This window comes from Schistocerca cancellata, chromosome 8 (assembly GCF_023864275.1).
Source record: "Schistocerca cancellata isolate TAMUIC-IGC-003103 chromosome 8, iqSchCanc2.1, whole genome shotgun sequence".
Taxonomy (NCBI): Eukaryota; Metazoa; Arthropoda; class Insecta; order Orthoptera; family Acrididae; genus Schistocerca; species Schistocerca cancellata.
In genome coordinates this window covers 199,637,000-199,653,346 of record NC_064633.1, presented here as the reverse complement: position 1 = coordinate 199,653,346, position 16,347 = coordinate 199,637,000, and the positions used below count along the sequence as shown (strand labels likewise).

At 38.9% G+C, this 16,347-nt stretch overlaps 1 protein-coding gene across 1 annotated transcript in view; it reads left to right on the top strand.

Moving 5' to 3' along the window:
- LOC126094941 (alkylated DNA repair protein alkB homolog 8) overlaps window positions 1–15,562 on the top strand; it is a 41,338-nt gene extending 25,776 nt beyond the window's left edge. Inside the window, exons 4-9 of the mRNA XM_049909590.1 lie at window positions 816–1,019; window positions 1,118–1,277; window positions 1,720–1,957; window positions 2,382–2,537; window positions 2,805–2,954; window positions 14,571–15,562. Of these exons, the coding sequence (XP_049765547.1) occupies window positions 816–1,019; window positions 1,118–1,277; window positions 1,720–1,957; window positions 2,382–2,537; window positions 2,805–2,954; window positions 14,571–15,236 (1,574 nt within the window). The 3' untranslated portion in view covers window positions 15,237–15,562. The remainder of the gene's footprint in view (window positions 1–815; window positions 1,020–1,117; window positions 1,278–1,719; window positions 1,958–2,381; window positions 2,538–2,804; window positions 2,955–14,570) is intronic.
- Window positions 15,563–16,347: the final 785 nt, after the last annotated feature.

Sequence of the window (16,347 nt, the reverse complement as noted above, 5' to 3'; positions counted from 1 at the left end):
GGAAATTGAAATAGTGTATTCTTCACAGAAGATCAGAAACTCAGGTCCACCAGAGGGAAACTGAAGCTACTTGTGACTTTTTTGGGCAAGACTTGGCATAAGGGCAGATGCAAACCTATAATTTGATCCTTCTAGCAACCACCAGACTCACTGAAAACTTTTAAGAAATATCAGCCCACTAGTACATTTGTTCTCTAGTCATAGTTTCATTAGATTACAGAGGTAAAACGAAAGATGATGTCTTTAATGCTCTACGACTAACTTATTGGATGTTGTGGCTGAATATTATTTCTTGAAATAGAGAAATTTTGGGTCATCTGAACCAACCAAAACTTCTGTCAGCTTCATCGTGTAATGTAGTGATGATGATTCGAACTACATCATAGGTACACATACAGAAAGAGAACAGAACATAGACAGTATCTCTTTTCCATATCTCTTAGTTCTCACAATGTAGGTTGTGATGACAGACTTTGCTAGGTTGGAAGGTAACAATTTGGATACAAGTTCGCGAAAGGACGTTGAACACTGAAATCTGATATTTACAGTGTTTCTTGCTTTCAATCCCAGCCAAACCTGAAATAGGTCCTAGTAAGTTACATAAATTTTGTTTATGTCCTTGAGCACTGGCACAGCAAAACTTAATTTCGCAAAAAATAAAAATTTTGAATTTTAGCTGTAGAAATCTTTTAATGAAACAAATTTTACTCCCTGAATTTGGCATCACTCTGCTACCCGTCCTTAAGATTTCATGTGCTTTCATGAAGTTTGCTTTATTTTTGTCTAGATTTTTGCAAATGCTCTTTTTGTTTTAGTTCAATCTCTGAAACATCGGAAAGTTACGCATTACGGTTTTAAATTCAGATACGATATCAATAATGTGGACAAGGATGATCCATTATCAAGAGAAATTCCCAAGGAATGTGGCTTTATAATCTCTCGATTGAAAGAGAGGGGTTATAAGAAAGATATTTCTTTCCCAGATCAGCTTACGGTGAACCAGTATGCTCCTGGTCAAGGTAATTTATATTTTCAACATTCTTTAAAGTTTCCATACTAAGCTAGACTTGTTCTTTATTTAATAATGAAACTTGTGATTTATTTTACTGTGCAACAGGTATTCCACCTCATATTGATACGCACAGTGCCTTTGAAGAGCACATTCTGTCCCTTTCATTGGGTTCTGCTGTTGTGATGGAGTTTGAACATGTTGATGGCCGCAGCACCAGTGTACTTTTACCTCAAAGGTCTTTACTCATAATGTCTGGTGAAGCAAGGTACTGCATGGCATTTGGTGTTCTTCTCATTATATTTATTCAGAAGGCAGTAAAGTAACATAAATTTATATTTGAATATGAGGATAAGTTCCTGCTCACATAACACAAGAGGCAGTGAGCACCTGAGTATCATGTATTTTACATGATACTCAGGTGCTCAGTGCCTCAGGATGATGAACTTCTGTGTGTGTGTGTGTGTGTGAGAGAGAGAGAGAGAGAGAGAGAGAGAGAGAGAGAGAGAGAGAGAGAGAGAGAGAGAGAGAGAGAGGGGGGGGGGGGGGGAGCTGAAGGATCTTCACTCAAAAGATAAGAGGTTTATCATATTTACTCTGTACTGCACCTCTCATACCAGATGAATAAGCTTCCATCCTGATACATATATATTGAATTCAGTCTTGTTCTTCCAACTGATATATGGGTTCCTATTTTGGTCTTGTTGTAGATATGCATGGAAACATGGTATTACTCCAAGGAAGACAGATATAATTCACTCTAAAGACGGGGGCCTCACAGTGATGAAACGTGGGACTCGAACATCTTTAACATTTCGTAAAATCCTAAAAGGAGACTGCAAATGCTCTTTTCATAACTTTTGTGACTCTTTTCAAAAGATCAACAACTTGCAACAGCAAGGAAATGAAGAAGTGGCGTCACAACTAGAAGAGTTACATGTGCATCAGGTGATTACTCTATCATCATCCAGTTAAATGTTTGGTAGCAGAAAATGTCGTAGTTTATGCTGTCATCCAGGATCTCCTCTCTAGGGGGATGGCATATTTGCAACCATTTGAGGTCTTGTTTTTGAGCAGACAAATTAATACAGCTTTTCTCTTCCACCATTACCGATGAACTCAGCAGTGCAAAATCTTTCAGAAATAATTCAGAAGTTGCACTCGCCCTATCTTCTGTGAATAGCATTTGTAAGATGGGGCAGGTCTTGTGCCAAATTAATCTTAATTCCTATGCTGTTTCTAATATTTTGACAAACATCTTTAAGTTCAGTTTTTTTGTAATTATCATTATTAATTTAGTTATTAATTAAATATGATATTTTCAGACAAACATTGATGAAATAGCAAAGCTGTCAAAGGTTTCTATGTTCAGGTCTATGAAAAGATAGCTAACCACTTCAGTGAAACACGCCATAAGCCTTGGCCTAATGTCGTTGCATTCCTAACATCTCTACCTCATGGTGCCATCCTTGTTGATGTAGGATGTGGTAATGGAAAGTACCTTGCACATAATTCAGATGTATTCAAGGTAGGTACCTGTGCTCTAGTGTGTTATCAACCATATGATACACTGTTGTGTTGCTGACTGGATATTTACTTATCTGGAAAGCAGATGAAATACTGTGCCTGGAAATGGGCCAGGGTGTATTATCTAGTTTAATGGCACCTATGAGTTTATAAAGTAAAGAAACAAATCTTGATCTGAAAGTGAATTACATTATTTTTATTTTAAAATTTCATATCTATGGCAATATGAGACCTTTACCTGTAACACACTACTGTTTAATAATTTTAGGTTGGTTGTGACCTGAGCATCAGCTTGACCAGAGTATGTCAAGAAAAGGGATTTGAAGTCTTCAATTGCAACTGCCTTAGGATTCCATTGCGTTCAGACATTGCTGATGGATGCATTAGCATTGCTGTGATTCATCACCTTTCCACACAGGTAACTTATTACTCACATTTTCAGTGGCTGCCTACGTGTTACATTTTCCATAACAATGATAGTTCATATAAGAATGTGTTTTAAAAATTTATTTAAGGAATCGTGAAATTTTAAGTAACATGTCAAAGTCCGTACACTCTCAGCTGAAAGTAGTTGTAAGTCATGGAAAGTAGTGCAACACATTGTGAAATGCCCATTACTACAATGTCAGATGGAAAAGGGCCATCATAGTTGTCTTTGGCTAAAATGGGGTGCATTTTTTGATTGCTGTCTCCAGGTGACATATTTGCTGCCACTCTCTATCTGTTTCCATATTGCTGAAGTGGTGGGATATCAGATCCGTCTCTGCTTAACTTGCCCATAGGAATGGAGGTGTGTGTGTGGGGGGGGGGGGGGGGGGGGCTGTGGTATCAGTGAAATGGATGGGCTGGACAGGTGAGGCGGGTGCCCTGCCAATGGCCCAGTGACAGCTGACACAGTCGAGCAAGGCTCAGTGACTTGTTCTTCTGTTGGGGAAGGGACTACCACAGGTGGCAGTTGTTGTATCCTGTAGTGATTTGTGGCTTCCAAGGCAGAAACAGGGAAAGGAAGACACAACAGTATTTAGACAAAAATTGTTTACTTAACTTCAATGGGTTGCAGTGGTGCAGTGGAACACAAGTGCAGGCAAGACCAGTGTACAGTCTGGAATAATCCAAGTCTGTATTAACACTGTAGTATCAGTAGAGAGGCTGAGTATCCATAGTAGTAGTACACATAACTGAAGGGACCAATGATAACTTGCAGTGGCCTGTTATACTCTTCAGTAGCAGTGAGCAGTGCTGCAGCGCTGGATGGGGGAGGGGGGGGGGGCGGTGTCTGTGTAGCTGCTGTCAGTTGGCAGCAGTAATCAAATATGTGGTGCCAACCTCTGAAATAGGAATTGATCTGCCAGCATGGTGTCTGTGGTGATTAGAATTGTTTTGATCTCCATAGGTTCCCTGGCAGTCTATTGTCACACGGTTTCCAGAATCAAGTACCAGTTACAAGTGTGGGGTCATGAAAAAGACATAAAACTCCACACTGAAAGCATGTATGTTGCACACACATATATGTACAGTGTATACAGAACTGAAGTGCCTGCCTCGGCAGAGAGTTCTCCTATTTCTGTGTAAATTGAATATTCTTGCAAATTAAAATATTTCATAAATGAGTAAGTCCCAGAACACTACAGAAGTATGAAATGTCCAAAGCTTCTGATATTTGACATTATTTTTGCTTATTTCCACCATAAATCATCAACTATTTCTAATGAAAGTTTGTCGTCCTGATTTCAAATATGGAAACTGGTTTGCTCTATGTCACGTTTTGACTATACTGAAAAAAATTATTTTTTGTGCAACATTGTCCATTGGAATTTTATTCCTTGTTTTTGGTTGTGTTTTGATATGTATGCAGTTATGTAACAGACAAATCCCATCAGAAGGCTTTTACACCATTCATGATGAAAGCATATGAACCATACTTGGATTCGAAGGTGTTTACTGGCAACCAGTGGGCACCACAGTTCTTCTGTTTGACATTTGTATGCAACTTTTGTGATTGTTTAAAGAATGTGAAGGATAACAATGTGTGGCATTTGGAATCCGTATGATATGGCACGAGTCCAGACATACGCTGTCGATTCTGTCACATACGTCACCAGATTCTCGTACCAAACCTGTGCATCTTTAAAGTACCCAGACATTCTCTTTGTTTCTACACCATTTCCATGTGGTCTCTTTGTTTGTTCAGTCCTGCAAAATGCACAGTTGATGAAAAATGTAAGTAAGTAGTGCTCTTTAATTTTCTTCCTGCAACTCATATTCTGTCTACCAAACTATTAAAGATATCCATTAGATAAATGATGTGGAACTTCCCAAGCTTGTACTACAGTGTCTAGCATTAATAAAAGGCCAAGAAGAACTACTTGGTTTACATCATAATGAGTGTCGTTTGCTTGTACCTGGTACAACTACTCCCAGTTTTGGCACAGACATGAGACACTTGCAATTAGTGGCACAGACGTTCAGTGTCTTACATCAGGACTTGGGGTAAAACAGTGGTGAAGCATGGTGAAGTTCATTGAGTCATCTAAGAATTTTTGAGGCAGTATTATTGCTACACAATGGAAACAGATATAAGCGAGTGCCAGATGGATAGGTATACAAAGAAGAGGTATAAAAATGTCATTATTTCTTGAAAATATAAACTATCAGAGTAACACTGGCACATCTGTAATGACTTGAAAGTAATTGATATTCTCATGTGAATGCAGATAGGATGCACCAAATACTGCTGTTCCATCGCAAGTAGATAGAATGCACCACCTCATAATAAAGAAAAATGGCACCGTATGGTTCTTGAGACCTTTTCAAGTCTCAAACATTTGTGATGTATGTATGCAGACTGAAGTTCTGAATAAAAATTTGTACCAAGGCTTGGATTCGAACCGAAGTCTCTGACTACAAACCTGTTAAATATGAGTGGACTGAAGCATGAATGGGTATTTGGATTGAAGAGGGAGGCATGCTAGGGAACTCCATGCAATTTAGGAAAGCTACTGTGGCAGGATGGCATAGTGCTTATCGCATCTGCCTAGTGAGCAGGAGACCCAGATTCAAATCCCAGTCCTGGTACAAATTTTCATTTGGCACTTCAGTCTGCTTATATACAGGGTGGTCCATTGATAGTGACCAGGCCAAATATCTCATGAAATAAGCATCAAATGAAAAAACTACAAAGAACGAAACTGATCTAGCTTGAAGGGGTAAACAAGATGGTGCTATGGTTGGCCCTCTAGATGGCACTGCCTTAGGTCAAATGGATATCAACTGTTTTTTTAAAATAGGAACCCCCATTTTTTATTATATATTCGTGTAGTACGTAAAGAAATATGAATGTTTTAGTTGACCACTTTTTTCGCTTTGTGATAGATGGCGCTGTAATAGTCACAAGCGTGGTATCACGTAACATTCCGCCAGTGCAGACGGTATTTGCTTCGTGATATGTTACCCATGTTAAAATGGAACGTTTACCAATTGCAGAAAAGGTCGATATTGTGTTGATGTATGGCTATTGTGATCAAAATGCCCAACGGGCATGTGCTATGTATGCTGCTCGGTATTCTGGACGAAATCATCCAAGTGTCCAGACCGTTCGCTGGATAGTTACATTATTTAAGGAAACAGGAAGTGATCAGCCACATGTGAAACGTCAACCATGACCTGCAACAAATGATGATGCCCAAGTAGGTGTTTTAGCTGCTGTCGCGGCTAATCTGCACATCAGTAGCAGACAAATTGCGCGAGAATCGGGAATCTCAAAAACATCGGTGTTGAGAATGTTACATATTTCTATGCACCAGGAATTGCATGGCGAAGACTTTGAACATTGTGTACAGTTCTGCCACTGGGCACGAGAAATTACGGGATGATGACAGATTTTTTGCACGCGTTCTATTTAACGACGAAGCATCATTCACCAACAGCAGTAATGTAAACCAGAATAATATGCACTATTGGGAAACAGAAAATCATGATGGCTGCGACAAGTGGAACATCAGCGACCTTGGCGGGTTAATGTATAGTGCGTCATTATGGGAGGAAGGATAATTGGCCCCCATTTTATCGATGGCAATCTAAATGGTGCAATGTGTGCTGATTTCCTACGTAATGTTCTACCGATGTTACTACAAGATGTTTCACTGCATGACAGAATGGCGATGTACTTCCAACATGATAGATGTCCGGCACATAGTTCGTGTGCAGTTGAAGCGGTATTGAATAGCATATTTCATGACAGGTGGATTGGTCATTGAAGCACCATACCATGGCCCGCATGTTCAATGGATCTGATGTCCCCAGATTTCTTTCTGTGGGGAAAGTTGAAGGATATTTGCTATCGTGATCCACTGACAACGCCTGAAAACATGCGTCAGTGCATTGTCAATGCATGTGCGAACATTACAGAAGGCAAACTACTCGGAGGAATGTTGTTACACGTATTGCTAAATGCATTGAGGTTGACGGACATCATTTTGAGCATTTATTGCATTAATGTGGTATTTACAGGTAATGATGCTGTAGCACCATGCATTCTCATAAATTATAAGTTCTCTAAGGTACATGTATCACATTGGAACAACCGAAATAAAATGTTCAAATTTACCTACGTTCTATATTTTAATTTAAAAAGCCTACCTGTTACCAACTGTTCGTCTAAAATTGTGATTCATATCTTTGATTATTACAGTGCCATCTATCACAAAGCGAAAAAAGTGGTCCAACTAAAACATTCATATTTCTTTACGTACTACACGAATATGTAATAAAAAATGGGGGTTCCTATTTTTAAAAAACGCAGTTCATATCTGTTTGACCTATGGCAGTGCTATCTGGTTTCCCCCTTCAAGCTAGACAAGTTTCGTTCTTTGTAGTTTTTTCGTTTGATGCCCATTTCGTGAGATATTTGTCCCGGTCACGATCAATGGACCACCCTGTATACATAACATAAAAAAGAAATCACTGATCAGCGATAGAAAGCAGACAGGAAATAAATACTTCCTTAATGCATTGTCAGTTGATCATGTCAAAGGTGTCATGCTATCATTTCTTTAAAGCTGTGCCTCACAAATAATTTCCTAAGGGACTCTAAACAGAGACTCAGATGTTGTGAAACAAGTGACTTTTTTCAGCCACTAGTAATTAATGCAGAAATGACGCCTGTTATCATTCTCCTCCTTGAGGACTACATAGAAAGACCAATGACTTTCTGACAGGTAAATTATGTTGTCTTGTAGCAATCATCTCCAGTTCTTAGTGAATTAGCCATCATTCAGACGGCAAACCCACTAGGAGCACTGACTGATAGGTAATGATCCCCAGTCTTGATATTGTGTTTCACTTTGAGTCGTCTGTTCTGCCTTGTCACCACACCAGACAAAAACTGTCGCAAAATGCCCAACATTCACCATTGATGTTTCACAGTCAAGCCAGGACCTGTTGAATGTGAATAGAAGATTCATCCAGTGTTGAGTTTGTAATGGTAGCAAAGTTTGATTCTCCACCAATGGCACTCTTAGTTGACATTCCTAGACTGGTTGAACCATCCTTATGCACTTAACCTTAGAGACGGGTTCCAGCTGATCTTTACAATTGGTGACCCAACATCCTTCTTGTGCATATTTCATGATTTTAATGGTCACTGGCATACAGATTTCTTTTGTGAGGCTGAGGTCTTTTTTTTGTATTTGACTAGAGCTTCACAGTCTGAGAATCCAGACTATTAACTAGATTTCATCCTGATGATAATGGCAAAATAAGTGTGTGTTCAATTCAATTTATAACATTATCCAGAGTAATGGATGTAGTATGAACTTGTAGGAGTCTCTTCATCAGTCTGGAACTCCAGCCTTCCACCTTCAATGAAAGCCTGTAATTCTGGGGTCAATTCCCACTCAACGATAACTGCATGTTTATATTCTGGTAAAACAACAAATTTGAAGGGCTGTGGTCTGCCATTAACACCTATTCTTACCGTACAGATTGCTGTTAGTTGGGCTTATTTTTGACTTGCAACATTCAACACAGTGATTTTTGAATCTAGAACATACCTTCTTCATCTGTGATTGATTTGCATCTGATATAGAAGTTGATGATCTGGAATTGACTAGTGGCTGGAAACGTTGGTCGATGATGACGATGACGATGACGATGATGGGTCTTCTCAACATCTTGGAAACTGTTGTCTGTTGAGGATTGTCATCTCCTGCAGGCTCACCTCCAAAAATGGCTACCTTGTTTAGTTTTGTGTATTAGTGGCTAGAACATCTGTATGACAACAGGGAATGATTGATTACGTTGGAGAATGAGCTCAATGTGCTAAGCTTCGCCTTGCAGGTCAGTTGTAGTCTTATGCATTTGCCTGGCATGTCTAGCATTGTCCTGTTGTTAGACATCTTGCAGCATAATATGTGTTAAACTCTCTTCTTCTTTCATTACAGCAGTGCACAAAATCCTTAGGTATTCACCAGGGAAAGATATCAATGTGTTGCTCTTAGTTCTCCATAGGTCAGTTTTTCGGCACTGCTATTAAATTGACAAAGGCCCCGGTTTTATCTGTCTTCTCGATAACACAGGATCTTGTTTCACGAGTGTGACATAAATATGTGGAATCAGATTACATTCCTCCATATTGATCTAGTTTGTAGAGAGTGGTGCAAATGATTGACAAACCTCTTCTTGTTTAGTGATGTCACTTCCTTCTGAATTGGATACACATTAAATGCTGCTTCTACTAGCCATCTGAATTTAACATTAACGGATGTCAAAAACCCTCTTATCTCTTCTGTATCTATTTGTCATGTTAATGATGCAGAGTCCTGATGAGCTTCTGTGACTGCTGTTTATATGGAAGCAGCATCCCCTGAAGAAAGGACATGGTACAGCCAGCCAGAGTGAATTTGTGAATTTTCACTCTGCAGCAGGGTGTTCACTCACCAGAAACTTCCTCGCAAATTAAATATGTATGAAGAACTGGAACCCAAACCTGGAACTTTTTCCTTTCACAGGCAAATGCCCTACCAACTGAGCTATCCAGGCACAACTGACCTTCTCCCTTCACAGCTTTACAATCCTCTATGCTGTAGCTAAGCCATTTTGTCACAATATTTATTCTTTTAGGAGTGCAGTCTCAAGGGGTATCCAGGAAAACTTCTGTGACGTGTGAAAAGTAAGACAGCAGTACTGGCAGAAGAAAAAATAAGGGCAGATTTTGAGTTGTCTTGATAGTTCAGTTGGCAGAGAATTTGCCCCACGAGAAGCAAAGATTGCAGGTTGGACTGCCAATCCAGCACATAGTTTCAATCTGCCAAGAAGTTTCATACTCAAATTTTTTTAAAAATGTTATGGGAGCACTCACAATAGCAACTGGTCACCTGTTATAAATATTAAATAGGGAAACACTTTTGCACTCTTCTGCAAAATATTATTTAATTGATCATGAACTAGCTTTTGTGTTCTTAGGCCACCAATAGGTGACAACTGAATGTCGCAACCGTAGAAATTTTGGACAACTGTACAGATATTTCTGATATAGCTACAGTGTTTACGTAGAAAAGTATTAGTTTTTTACATGCAGAAGTTGTTAGATTTAATAAAACACAGAAAACATTACATTCAGTAACAGATGAGTACTGAAGTTCAATTTATTATTGTAATCTAATTTGCATAACTGAAACTTAAGTTTACATAGGCAGAAAAAGAAATTTGTTTGGTCATTTAGAACTAAGTTGGCATTCTGTGTCATATGTTTATTTCAAATATTTCCAGATGTTTCTTATGCAATTGTTAGGTTAACACCACTAAATTCAACTTTATTTCCATTATGTTGCTAAATGTAATGATCTCTGTGGATAAAAATGTAATAATCTCCTTCTCAAACTCCATACCTCATTATTTTATATACCTTCCTTCTCTGCATGAGTAATATCTGTGTAGTCAGACATACTTTTCTCTGTGGCTGCAACATCCAGTTGTCAACTGACAGTGGCCTAAAAAAACTGAGAGCTGGTTTGTGATCACATAAATAATATCTTGTGGAACATAAGGCAAGTATGTTGTATTTAATATGTTGCCATGTTCTGTCAAAAACTGGTATAAACAATAGTTGATATAATCTACTACATTGATACAGCCTGAAAACTGTATTGCCTACCATTTAAAGTTCTGATTCAGCATTTAAGGGTAATTGCATCAGCTAAATTTATCTTTGAAATGAATGAGCCTCCTGTTAGCTTAGTCAATATCTTTCTGGATGCAGAGGATGACAACTATTAACATCAGATTCAGCACTGATAGATACCTTAAAATTGTTACAAATCTGTATTCTACCACACGGCTTTTTAGTTACCAGTGTGAGCATCACCCATTGATTAATGCAATTGATGTTGTAACACCTGATACATCTAAATGTCCAGACGATCAAGTTCTGCTTTCCATCATAGCAAACGCATGGAAGGACTACCTCAGTAAAAGCAAGGAGTTTTCAAGATTCAAGTGCTGCAAAGTTTTGGGTGCAGTCCCAGTTATAATAAAATAAGTCAGATTATTTCTTATGTAAATTATTAAATTCGTCAATGAAATGCTATTAGATATGATAAGTTAATCCTGTATTTGAAAATCAAAGCTAGTAAAGGTGTCCAGACCAAAAATCTTAGTTGCTGGTGGTGAAGATACTACAAAAAGCATTACTGATGTACATAAATGTTAATAGTTGACATAAGCTGTTAATCTTATAAAAGCAGTAGTATGATTAATGTACATTACTAAATGAGGATTATTCGCCTTCAAAGATGATGAGCTGATATGTCAGTACTTCAACATTAATTAAGGAAACAGAGGATTTGGGAAGTTCTTAAAAATCCACATTCATGGGTTGATCATCATTTTAGGTGGATTTGTTGTACTGACTGGTGGCACCTGTTCAGTGTGGTACTGTGCCCCGACAAAACTGTTGGGCTACTTGCCCACATTTGTTGCAAACAAGATACTTAGCAGTTTCCTGAGGAGAATTGCATCAGCTACAACTGAAGAAAGATTTGGTGTAGAATTGCCTTACCTATGCTGTGCTTTGCGAACTGTCGCCACAATAAATGCTACCAATACTGCTGGAATTTCTACCTAAGTCTTGTTTGAGGGGGAATTTATAATTATATGTTGTCTAGCCAAGTTTATGTCCACATATGTACATATGTACAGAAACCAGATGGCAGCTATGAGTCGAGGGACATGAAAGGGAAGCAGTGGTTGGGAAGGGAGTAAGACAGGGTTGTAGCCTCTCCCCGATGTTATTCAATCTGTATATTGAGCAAGCAGTAAAGGAAACAAAAGAAAAATTTGGAGTAGGTATTAAAATCCATGGAGAAGAAATAAAAACTTTGAGGTTCGCCAATGGCATTGTAATTCTGTCAGAGACAGCAAAGGACTTGAAAGAGCAGTTGAAAGGGATGGACAGTGTCTTGAAATGAGGATATAAGATGAACATCAACAAAAGCAAAAGGAGGATAACGGAATGTAGTCAAATTAAGTCGGGTGATGTTGAGGGTATTAGATTAGGAAATGGGACACTTAAAGTAGTAAAGGAGTTTTGCTATTTAGGGAGTAAAATAACCGATGATGGTCGAAGTAGAGAGGATATAAAATGTAGACTGGCAATGGCAAGGAAAGCGTTTCTGAAAAAGAGAAATTTGTTAACATCGAGTATAGATTTAAGTGTCAGGAAGTCATTTCTGAAAGTATTTGTATGGAGTGTAGCCATGTATGGAAGTGAAACATGGACGATAAATAGTTTGGACAAGAAGAGAATAGAAGCTTTCGAAATGTGGTGCTACAGTAGAATGCTGAAGATTAGATGGGTAGATCACATAACTAATGAGGAAGTATTGAATAGAGTTGGGGAGAAGAGAAGTTTGTGGCACAACTTGATCAGAAGAAGGGATCGGTTGGTAGGACATGTTCTGAGGCATCAAGGGATCACCAATTTAGTATTGGAGGGCAGCATGGAGGGTAAAAATCGTAGGGGGAGACCAAGAGATGAATACACTAAGCAGATTCAGAAGGATGTAGGTTGCAGTATGTACTGGGAGATGAAGAAGCTTGCACAGGATAGAGTAGCATGGAGAGCTGCATCAAACCAGTCTCAGGACTGAAGACCACAACAACAACAACAACAACATGTGTGGTGGTACTGCCATGGAAACTACAAATGATGATGATGTCGAGAATGGGCTTTTGCCCTATCTAACTCAACGTTGGGTGCATATTGTGCAGTTGACAAATCACTGTCAAAGGCATCTTGCGCTGCTGTTGCAAGTTCAAATGATTGATCTAAACCACGACCCTCGCATAAAGTATAATCAGCTTTTCTAAGAGCAGTAGCCCAAACTCCTGGTTGGGAGATACCCACGAATGGGAAGATCATGTAAGATTGCTAATAGGAAGACATAGACTTGTTAGGAACATGCATTGCATTTGTAAATGCAATCATGTACAAGAGTGGTGCTATGAACTGTAAGTAGAGTTCCAGTGTATGATGTACTTATCAAGTAAGTGTGTGAACAGAAGTTGAATGAATTCGGAGATGTGCTGCTAGGAGCATAACAGGCCAGAATAACATTAGTGTAACAGAAATGCTCAGGAAACTAAAGTGGGAATCCTTTGAAGAAAGTTCCCACAAAACTCTCTTGGGTAAACTTACCAAAACTGTATCCGAAGCGCTTGTGCTTACACCACATATATTTTGTGTTGGTATCACAAGAATGAGATTAAGAGGGAGCAGGTACACTCAGAGACAAACAAGCATTCATTTTTTCCTTGCTTGATACATGAATCAAATGCGAAAGAAAACTGATAGTATTGGTACAATGTACCCTCTATCATACACTGTACAGTGGCTTGTGAAATATGTATCTAGACAAACACTTATCCTTTCCCTGCTTTCCAAGCTCTGCAAACTCAATTTCACTAGTTGCCCCATTCAGTCTGGTTACAATGTTTCTACAGAAAGCATGCATTTATTGAATAGCACTTTCAACCAGTTATCCTATGTCTCCCTTCATACATCCAAGGTAATACTCATTTTATCCAGCCAGAGCATGATTTGTGTCTTTAGCACCAGACTCCTTGTCACGTTGGATGCTGCATCCCTGTACACCAAAATCCGCGTGCCCATGGCCTTGGTGCCACACAGTTCTGCCTTTCATACCCAAACCCACCACCACTTTTAATTCTTTAGAGGCATCACATTCTGAACTACAGTTATATCTTTTACAAAGGCTAAATCTCAAACAAATCTGTGGACCTGTCATGGGTATCCACACGGCTTCATATTATGCTGCCTTTGTTTATGAGCTAGCAAGAAGAATTGTTCTTATCTACGCAACACATAAAGCCCCCTGCCTGGCATAAGATTCATCAGGTGACATCATAAGATATGGACCTATGTCAAGATCAGTATCTTCACTTTGCTGTAGAATCACAACAGCTACTCTCAAATCCATGTTGAGTGGGCCTCATCAAGTCAAAGAACTGCCTTCCTAGATATTGATTTCCAACTCTCAGATGGCACAGTAAATGTTCATATCAAATGCACCAATCACCAACAGCACCTCCATGTTGACAGATGTCACTCATTCCGTGTCAAAAAGTCCCTCCCCTTTCTGCATTGGAATTCTGCCCCTTCTCCCTTTCCTTCCATTTTTTAATGCAAACAGTATATCTGGAGATAGCAACAGAAGTGAGCAGAAATGAAAGTAAGATAACTTAGTATTGCAATTAACAGAGAGCATACAAAGGGTTCAGTTCTGAATTGCACAACTGTTGCTGCCACAGCCACATTCAGATAATGCAGAACTGATAACATTATCCCATTCTGTGCCTAACTGCCAATCACTTTGTTATTAACTAAGGTGCACTTTTCCATATTCCAAACATAATTCATTGAATATTCTCTCTCTCTCTCTCTCTCTCTCTCTCTCTCTCTCTCTCTCTCTCTCTCTCTCTCTCTCTGTACTATAATGCACATTGTTTTCATTCACAGGAACGCAGATTAAAAGCTTTGGAAGAAATGGCAAGAATACTAAAACCAGGTGGGCGAGCATTGGTGTATGTCTGGGCAAAAAATCAAGAATGTGGAAGAGTAAAATCAAATTATCTGAAATTTACTAGTAAAAAGAAAAATAAATGTAAGAGCAGTGAATCAAGTATCATAGTGAGTGGTGCCATTGATACAGAACCTGAGTTAGTAGGTGTTGGAGATCATCATAAAAGTCCTGATTTTGACCCTTGTGATTGCAAAGGTCATCCCAAAAGTGAATCAAGTTGTTGTAATCTTGTAGCTGATAGAGATTTTAACAAACTTTCACAAGATAGCTGCACCTCTGAGCTTTCTGTTAATAACACTGAAAATGGCTCAAGCAAAATTCTGAACTTGTCAGAAATTTCAAAAACTACAGAAACATGTCAGTTGCCAGAATTACCAGTTCACGTGAATCGAACTCAGTTCAAACACTCAGATGTTTTTGTGCCGTGGAAGCTAAAGCAATCTCAGAGTAGTCAAGCACAAACTGTACCAGTGTTGTATAGGTACTATCATGTATTTGAGGAAGGAGAACTAGAAAAAATGTGTGCATGCGTGGAGGGCATTCGTGTTATCCGTAACTATTATGATCAAGGAAACTGGTGCATAATATTTGAAAAGATCTGACTCTCTATAGCAGATCACACTGTTGTAATTTTACAACTGAAGGGTTCATTGTTAGAACATAAGGAAACTGTTGGATCCACTTTCATATGAAGGCTCTGATGTTTTTCATGAAGTTATATTGATATATGAATGCAAAAATTGGTTAAGTATAAAACAAATTTTGATATCATTTTCCAGTGCCTGTGGTTGGCTGTGTGCCATTGTGAAGTAACATCTCTTGCTGTCTCATGCCATTTTTTTCCAGTTGGAGCAGTCACTCATCACCTGCAGATTACTTGACAAGTTGAAAACTAGGTATTGAAAAATAAAAATTGGAGCCAAACAGACAGTTTCTTTTTCTCATTATCATATTCCACCAGTCATATTCTATCATTAAGGAGTTGTGGAGTGAGTTAAGCTACATATTAAAAGGAAGACAGGCAGAAACTACTATGCTTCTATATAGTACACCAACAATCAGTAATGACTATAATGGTAAGCTATCGACATTGTAAATTATGAGAATAACTTCTTGACTGTGAGTAAGAGCAAGACAGTGGCAATGAAGATGAGTAGGACACACACACACACACGCGTGAACGCGTGCACGCCCGGACACACACACACACACACACACACACACACACACACACACACACACACACACACACACACACACCTGTGTAGTCTCATATCAAATGGTGAAAGTGCCAAACTAGAAGTTTTGAACAGAGTAACAAAAGAATCCAGATTCTTTCAGAAAGTATGAAACCTAATCTGGAACAGGGTATCCTTAGAGCTAAACAGACTGTATATAAAACCAATCTCCTGCCAATCATGATGTATAATCTTGTCATAAATAAGAGAGAAGAGAGTCAAATATGAGCATGTGAAATGAAAGTCAGCTCTACAAAAAAAACCTTGAGAGACAGAATCAGGACTGGATATGTAAGGAGACCTTGACCAGAGAAAATAGGAGTGCTGTGAGATTGAAGTGGTTAGGTCATGTGAAGCAGGTGCACCCAACTTGAACTCCGCATCAGTATTTGGAGATGGAGGTTACCAAGAAAAAGACCCATGGAGCAGCCTAGGAAGAGGTGGGCAGACTAGGTTAACGAAGAGCTCAGGAGGA